At 33.1% G+C, this 9,033-nt stretch overlaps 1 protein-coding gene across 2 annotated transcripts in view; it reads right to left on the bottom strand.

Annotated features, from left to right (window-relative positions):
- Positions 1-3,567: 3,567 nt before the first annotated feature.
- The window catches only part of LOC21406744 (probable polyamine aminopropyl transferase), a 7,701-nt gene continuing 2,235 nt past the window's right edge, over positions 3,568-9,033 (bottom strand). The window contains exons 1-8 of one of the 2 annotated variants that reach the window (XM_024165367.1): positions 8,036-8,419; positions 7,878-7,930; positions 6,558-6,617; positions 6,358-6,435; positions 5,379-5,508; positions 4,990-5,042; positions 4,398-4,568; positions 3,568-3,799 (exon numbers count right to left, since the gene is read on the bottom strand). In XM_024165367.1, coding sequence (XP_024021135.1) covers positions 3,653-3,799; positions 4,398-4,568; positions 4,990-5,042; positions 5,379-5,508; positions 6,358-6,435; positions 6,558-6,617; positions 7,878-7,930; positions 8,036-8,189 — 846 coding nt within the window. In that variant the 5' untranslated portion in view covers positions 8,190-8,419 and the 3' untranslated portion in view covers positions 3,568-3,652. Of the gene's footprint in view, positions 3,800-4,397; positions 4,569-4,989; positions 5,043-5,378; positions 5,509-6,357; positions 6,436-6,557; positions 6,618-7,877; positions 7,931-8,035; positions 8,420-9,033 lie in introns of those variants that run through there. The other variant, XM_024165368.1, reaches the window with a different exon arrangement.

The following is a 9,033-nucleotide window of genomic DNA, read 5'->3' on the forward strand; positions in this document are numbered from 1 at the left end:
TATATATATATATATAATACAATATCTATGTAACCATATTATGTATCTGTCAAAAGTACTGCCGAGGGTCAGAGTCAAAGAGGAATAAAGGCATTTCGCTTTGTTTCTTTATGTGATAATTGATATATCCACCACTAAAGAAATGAGAAATGAATTTCATATATATTGATATCCCGGTTTATTATATATTTGCCTCTCTATTTGTTCCCTAAGTTGTCAGTTTGGGAGCTTAATTTCCTCCTTTTGCCTGCGCATTTTGCTCTCACATCTTTGAATATTTTTCACATTCGTCATTTTGACTATATATATAATCCCAACAAACTCACCGCATATAGAGTTTGACCAATAGGCAGGCAAATAGTATCACATTTGAACCCTCTCCAAACTACTTAATTAACTTATTCATCACCACCACCTACGGACATATATATATTGTTATTTTTCCAAATTTTCTAAACTCTTTCTTTTTTTGAGGGTACTAAATTTGCTAATCTCAAAGTCATTTTAAATAGAAAATGAAAAAGAAACAAAAACGTATATTGTCACATACTAGTAATATAAGATAAGATATGAGATAATACTACTATAAAAATGTAGAGCTCATTTATTTTATATACTCAAACTCAAATTATTGATTTTGCTACAGTATTTTTCTCTCACAAAAAATTTGAATTTCGAATGTCAGAATAAAAAATCATAATTTGAGTAACGGGCACGTAGCATTTAAAGTAGGTCAAAAACCATTGTTAAAGATTTTCTAAGATTTGTGTACATTAGTTAGTTATATGGTCTTACATGATTATTGGAGTGATGATACATTTCATCAAAAGTAATACTTTTTTTTTATTATTATTCTTTTGAATGAGAATAAGACTTGATAGAAAGAAAGAAAGAAAGAGTTTTAATCTCTTGAAAGATGTCCAATTCAAAGGTATGTGTGAACATATGTTTATACATATGGGATCGATTTGCATCAAATTCAGTGCAAAGTGTGGGTAACATTGGAGGTTTTTTTAGTTGTTCGAAAAACATACATGTGGTATATATATTACCCTTTACACACTTTCATATATTGTCAATTTTTAAAATAGTTAATATTCATATTGGGTATAGGGCAAAGTGGTGCTTAATCTGAGTGAGGATAATGCGAATGATGATGATTCAGGATCCTAGGTACACCTTTGAAATTAGAAACAACTATTCAAAATGGTGTAAGCAGAATTTTTTCTCCTTCTAATTGTTAATTAAAGCTAATGAAAAAGCAGACTTTGTATGTGCTTGCGTTTTTTCTTTTCTTCTTGTTCTTTTTTTTTTACATAAAAAATATATGTATTTTTTTCTCTGAAAATTTGACTTAAAGAAATAAATGATGGCCGCAGCTGGTAAGCTTAAAATTAATGAAAAATCAAAGTCACAGGACTAAGGGGGGTCTCTTTTTAAAAAAAAAAATCATATGTACTATATATGAGTGTGTTATGGTGCGCTTAGTTGGTGGATTCATGCCATGATTTGAATCATGATTCGTTACAATATTTTTTCTCATAAAAAACACACGTAAATCGAAAATAATTTTGAATCATAATTCTGATTTAGAAAAAGGTAAAATTAGAGAATAAAATAAATAGATTATAAGCAAAAATGTCAAAAGCAAATGAGACAAAAAGGGTTTTAAGCTTTCATCATCAGCAACAGCTAGCGGATGGTGAAAAATATTAGAATAAGATAATCAAGAGAGAGAGAGAGAGAGAGAGAGAGAGAGAGAGAAGGTGAAAGATTCATAGTCAAGAGAGAAAAGCTACGAGATATTATACATATTGAGAAGGCAAATTCCTTAAAGTGCGTGGCGTTTACACGTGCTGATCCAACACAGACAACACAATTCAAGGTCTCGTTTTTCTTATTCTATTCTATTCTATTCCCAAATATTATATATTATAAATATTACACATACTCAAGAGTTACGCTTTCCGGGATCTGGATGCCTCTGTTTCAGACTCAAAGGGATTCCTACGCAATCTCTCTCCCTCTCTCTCACGACCAAAAGGATTAACACAATATAATGTTATACAGAGACACATACGCATATACATATATATATATATATATTGGCTATAATATTAATATTGGAATTGCTGGTCAAACACGGTGATGAAACTCTCCAAATTATGGCTCATCGATATCAATCGTCATTGCTTAATTACCTCTCTCTAGTCTCTACTACATTTTACATTACTATATTTTGTTCAACCATTACATGTGTTTGCACATATATAATATAATATATGTATACATATGTATGTATATATTTGGTAATATAGTTGGTTATACGCATACATATATTTTCAAAAGTACTGGAGGGTTGGATGCATGTTGAGAATATCAAAGGTACCGTCACCTTTACGGACACTGCATCACAATAATATGTGATTTGATTTTGATCTGTATATATATATATATATATATATTTATATTTATATGGTTGTTTCCCTGCAAGTAGTGCCACAACTCCACTGGTCAATTTCTGTTACGTGCAATTTACTTGTACATATTTATTACTATTTTATTTTGTACATAAAACAATAAAGCAATGACACAATATTGTGTATGCATGCATTTATAACATCATTAATATGTACATAACGTAGCATATATAGTAAACTCCTGATCCATTATTATGCCTAGCTAATTGCCGCCCTACTTAGTCTAGCTATATGGTTTTTTCCTAAACAAAAATTATATATTATGATTTATACTTTTGACCTGACCCCTAAATTACTTTGGTTTATTTAAGGGAAACTTCTTTGGTAATTTTTCTTACTCAATATTACTTTTCAACCTGATCCGTAAATGTTTTCTAATTCAATAGTTTGTGTTTTTAACATCAGAAATGCTAACATCACTTTTTCTGTCACTCTTTTTTATTATATTTATTCACTATTTGACACGTGTACTCTACTATAATGCTTAATTAATAATATATCATATTAATAGAGTCCACACGTTAAACAGTAAATACAGAGAGTGATAAAAAGAGCGATGCTAACATTTCTCTTGTTAGCATAATGTTGCTATAACTTGCATAAAATTGTGTTTACTAGTGAGGCTACAGCCAGCTGGCATGATTTGCCCTAATTATATGAAAATGCTCATGTAAACGAATTGGGAATTCCAAGAAGGTGCGTTATCAAATAGTCTTATCAATCATTCTATGCATCATTGATATGTCATGTGTACGCAAGACAACCTAAATGTGCTTCCCCCTTTGCCAGTTGAAGCTTAAAAGACGTGATTTCATGCATCACAAGGAACCAGACTGTCATTTACATGAAGCAAATTTTGCATTACAACCAAAGCAATGTCATTTTCAAATACAGTGTCACATTAGTCAAATTTATCCTTGATCATTCTACAAGCTACTGTATATATAAACAATTGTAAAGTTGAACAATCACTTGTGGTTTCTTTCTGCAATGAAAACGATATTGCGCGTCAGTTTGAGATAACAATTGATCAACTAGAAAAGAGAAAAAGAAAAAAAAAAATTAAAGTAAACCTCCGAATTTGTACCAAGTCTTCAGGTTCTCATTCTTCAGTTGTAGTTTGACGATGAAAGTAGTTTCGCAGGCACGCGACAAGCTAGCTTCGGCTTCGCCTAAAACTCACCGTATGGCTTCCATTGCTTTACTCTGGTACTCAGAGGATACGGTACCATTGTAGACCATGAATCCAAATCTGGTAAAGGTCCTGTCAGTGCAAGGTGATTTTCACCGTTTTCTTTTGCCAGTCTCTTCCAGCATATCTGCATCAATTAATGTGACAAAAAGAGAGAGAGAGAGCTTTCTTTGGTCTCAAAATAACCCTTGGTCACAATATCATTTGCAGTCAAAGCATATTAATGTTCCCATTTTCATGCTAAGACAGGGTTAAAATAATGAAACGCCTCATTGTTTGAAAATGAATCAACCAGCCACACTGAAAACATAAGACAGTATGCTATATGGAAGATAATCATTGGAATGTTCGGTTACAAGACTACCATTTGAATGGGCATAGTTTTGCATATGAGACAAAAAGTTAACATGGAAATACTAGGCAGGATGAAGCCAACTTCGAATTTTGACATGTATTTTGTAAACTGTTTATTGCAGATTCAGACTAGCTTGAGTAGGAGAATCCCTATCAAATTCTGAGATTTTTTTTCTTTTTTCTTTTTTTTTTTTTCCAAAAACTCAAAATGTAGCCGTCTCTTAAAATGATTTTGGAATTTTACGTTGATTGGCATTTAAAAATTTATTAGTATTGCGCCAGTAGCTTCGAATATAATGCTAAAATTGAATGAAAATAATTAGATGGCATAAATTGAAATCCAGGGAAGCAATATTTTCAGAGAGCCATACTTCTCCAGCAAAAGCTTCAGATAGTGCCTTGATTGTAGAATTCTGAACCAAGGAGCCATTACTTGATGTACTTCTAGGATCAACTTCAGATCCTCCACTAGTGCCACCGCAATTCACCATGATACGACCATTAGGCATCAACCACTTCTTCATTTCCAACCAAGTAGCGACCTGTCAAATGAGAAACATGACTGAAAAACCACGTGTATGCAGGTGCAGTGTGCCGTTGCAAATGCATACTCACAAACACAAATATTCACGAGAAATTTAATTTGCATACCAAAAAATTTTCTTGCTATCCCAGTTCCAAGACTACCACCTTTAACCATGAGCCATTTTCATAAGCCATAAATCATATTCCAAGGATATGAAGTGAAGGGTACTAGTAAGCAATAATAAATTGAGCGGAACACTGTTGGCTTTATATTGCATTTAATAAGTAGCTACTCGCAAGAGCAGCAACCATCTTTCGTAAATCTTTGATAGAGCAAGGTGATCACATGGAGCATATTCGCAATAACTTGAAGGGGGATGTCAAAGCTCACACATTACACATTGTCAATAGAGCACACAAAACAGAGAAGATACATACCTCTTCTAATTGTGACAAAACCCCTCCATCAGAAAACAAGTCAACAACAAGGCCTGACATTTACTGCAAGCACTAGTTAGAAAAACATAAAAGGGGAGACACTTGGAAGACTTTCTAGTAGAAGGTGAAGAGACAGAACATTAATTTATGGAGTTGCTTTAGAAAGAAGCATAAAGTAATTGAGTCATCGTCTATATTAGAACTTAAATGCTGCTTCGCCTTTTACAGTATCTACTGGGTGGTAAATAGATCAAAGGTGTGAACAAAGCTACCAAATTTTCGGAAGAATATCAAGAATACTAAATAAGAACTGAAAATTTGACATCAGATGTCCACAACATTAGGAGCTTAACCAGGTTATACAGAGAGCAAGCTAACAAGAATCTCACCAGCATAACCTCCAGAAATATTAACCGAGGGAGAAAGGGCATCACCAATATGAACGTTAAGTATGCCGCCAGCTTCAGTATGCTTCTCAAGATCAGAGAGCCCAAGATAGTCTCTTGCTTTATCAATCAACTAAAAATACCAGATCCAGTAAGGCATTGATCATAGGAACAAGACATCTAAGCATGTAGCTAGCAAATATAAAGAAAACATAGGGATCATTAATTGAAACAATTATTACAGCTCTGCTAATATCTGTAAGTTTTGATCTTGGTGTGACACAATTTATCACTGACGCGTGAAAAGCTAAACACTAAAAGTTTTCCAAAAAAAGATGTACAAAAAGAACCATGGACAAAAAGATTGTCTTTCAAGTGGTCCATTAGTTCTTATTTCTTTGGCCCTGAAGCAGACTATTTTCTTGTTTTGAGTATTTATTTTGTTTTTTGTTCTTTTTCTTAATAGATATTTTGAGTAATTTTGTCTGCCAAACACTTTAATCTCTTCGGGAATAATTTTTCCACTTGCAATGTAAGTTTCATAGAAAACTTGCTCAATCTGTAAAAGAAGCAAGCCATCTCTCTCTAGTCTTCCAAATAGTAATATTTCTTCTAGGAAAGAAATTTTATGTCGGATCAGCTACATGAAGAATTCACATCATTATTGATATGCAGGGGATCATCTCTCAAACACAGGGTAAGAAAATGCAGCCCACCAAGTAACTACTTTTAACCATTCATATACAAAAGGACTTCATTTAGCTTCTATCTAAATGATTATGATGCACCATCTTTCATCTTTAACATGAAAAGTTCTCTATTAATACTAATTTAATGGCTTATTATGATTTTTTTTTTTTTTAGTAGAATGGCTTATTACGATTTAGTTAAACAGAATGTTGAAAATCACTGCATCGAAACCAAGATGCGTGTCAAAAAGTTTGCATGTAATTAGTGGAGAAAGATATTATTAAGTGCTCACTATTTGATCAATTTCCCAGCCTTCAAGCTGTAATTCAGGCCACAAATCAAGCATCAAATGAGCAGCAGTTCCACCACCCTGAAAAGATTTTAAAGTTCTACTTTAGCATTTAAATGGCCTGTTTGGTTAAAAAAAAAAAAAGTTCAATATTGCTATTTCAACAAAATATCATCATCATTTTCATATTCAAGAGAAATTACCAATCCAAGGATCGCAATGGGACCTTTTGGAACAATTGGTGGCAAGCTAGCAAACTCGTCCTGAGGAACAAAGAAAACACATTGAAAGGGAGAGTGAAAAGCTATTTTCAACAGGCTGTCTCATGGTGGGAAATCTAATATTCACATGCAGAAAGAAATTTAAAAGTTTCGTGCACTTTCTCTTCTCTATGACTCATAGAGGGCAAGTGAAGTACCATCCGAAGAGCAACAGAAATTAATCACTGTCCACTCAGTTCATTAAATTTTTATCCACATAGCAGTGCATGGAGAAAAAGAAAAAGGTGTTCTGTCTATTATATTGTGATTCACAACCTTGAGAATTAAAAGGATTTGCTAAAGGAAGCTATAGGTTAGAAACTTAACACATTGAAGATGGCCTACTTAAGAACTTAGAGGAATATCACTTTTGGAAGGTTGGTATTCGAATTTTACCTCTTCTTTTTGGCAAATGACTGAACTTTTTCTTTTTTAGGGAAATATATTTATTTATTTTCTACAGTGGTCAGTCACTAATATACCATGGATTATCATTAATTTACCAATGATTTATCACTAATTAATCCATAAATTGTTAATTGAAGTTGGTCTGTGGCTAACTGATATTGGTCAATTAGTGGTAAACCACCAAGTCAATCAGTATAAACCAATTTATCATTGGTTTACCATGGTTTATCACCGATAAATGGCCATTTCCCTAATTCTAGAAAACTTCGGCCATTTACTAAAAAATAGCTATAAAAGTTCATATTTGCACATATCCCTAAATGAAAAGGCCAAATCATCTTGTTATCACGTGGAAATTATATTTTGAAAAAATGCTAAAGAAGTTCAACAGCGTTCCACACACTAATAGAAAGTGAGTTTCATGAATAAGGTGAACCTTCTATTAGTTATGGCACTCTACACAAGTAGTGCCCCAAGTATTTTTCTTTTCTTTTTCAAGCCACCCAACACAAAGTGGTAAAGATGAATAATTGGATAAGTAACACTGGCCCTAATTTACACCTTCTTACTTCAATTAGCCATATCCATTTTTTTTTTTTTTATGCTCAGAAATCCCCCGAGCTCACTTTGTGATACCAAGTTAGAAACTGGAACCTTCCATCAAAATTCAACAATCTTTAGAAGACAGGAAACTATAACTTTTATCATGACGTGCCCATGAGGTGGTTCGAACCCAGACCTTATGGGAGCAAACCAAAGGCCTAACAATTCCAACCAACACCTCATGAGTATTAGCCGTATCCATTCCACATGTACTGAACAAACAAGAAAGGAGAAAAGGCCAAAAGCTCATACCCAGTAGGAATCAGTCCATTTCTTATGCTTGTAAAGAATGCTATGCACATTATCTGCATCAACAAACAACCACACATTCAGTTCAAAAATCAAGAAATCCCATCAAAAAATGAACTAAAACAAACTCATAAAAATCAGAAAAAAAAGGGGACAATTACAAGAATGATCAAGAAGCAGGACTCTTGAGTCGGCAGTATCCAAAATCATGATGTCGTTATAACTGCTTCTCACTGAAGTCAACACTCGATAGTCTTCCTCTTCCTCTTCCACCTCTTGTCGTTTTTGCTGCTCGTGCCTCTCCGCATTTGCCATCGCTTTGGGAGTTCGTTTATCGAAAAGCGACCGAATTGAAACTGAAGGCCACGGTTTCGAACGGCAACGGCGACCACGCCGCGAAACTGCGTCATTGGAAGGATTAATGGAGATCGGGAATGGATTTAGCCATAACCCGCCAACACGACTGGAATTACATGACGCCCATGGATGAGCTCCAACATTGGTTTCGTGTCCTAAAAGCACTGTATCATTCCTTAACAGCGCCATCACACTTCCCTTCTTTGCCGTTCCAACGTCTTTTGTTATTTTCTTCTTATCTACTGTACTTTAAAAAAAAAATACTTTGCCTGCACGTGCCGTGCATATTCTTCTTTTTAATTAATTTCACTGCTCGTGGTAATAACAATATAAAGATTTATTTATAATTTTATATAATAATTTTTTATTATAATAAAAAAATTAAATGTGATTGTTCTTCAATAATTTTTATTATAATAAAATTTAAATTTTAAATTTAAATTGATAAAATAAATAAAATTTAAATATATAATAATATCATTAGTGTCATTTTGTTCTCGTGTTTTTCATCCATTTATAAATCTTCCTAAAACGGAGAATACTCATTCATTTCTACTCGAACGATAGCCCTAATTTTTACTCAAGTCTCCACACAACCGCATCCGCATAACATATTATTGAGCATGGGTGGTAAAGTAAGATTGTAGAAGTAATCTAATAATCTTTTTTTTTTTTATATGAAGTAATCACACAAAAGTCTATTTTAAGAACCAATTTTTTATAAAATGTTTATTTCTAATATTATTCTGTCTATATATATATATATATATATATATATATATTAGAATTAGTTAGAGATATT

Source organism: Morus notabilis, unplaced genomic scaffold, assembly GCF_000414095.1.
Source record: "Morus notabilis unplaced genomic scaffold, ASM41409v2 Scaffold179, whole genome shotgun sequence".
NCBI classification, from domain to species: Eukaryota; Viridiplantae; Streptophyta; class Magnoliopsida; order Rosales; family Moraceae; genus Morus; species Morus notabilis.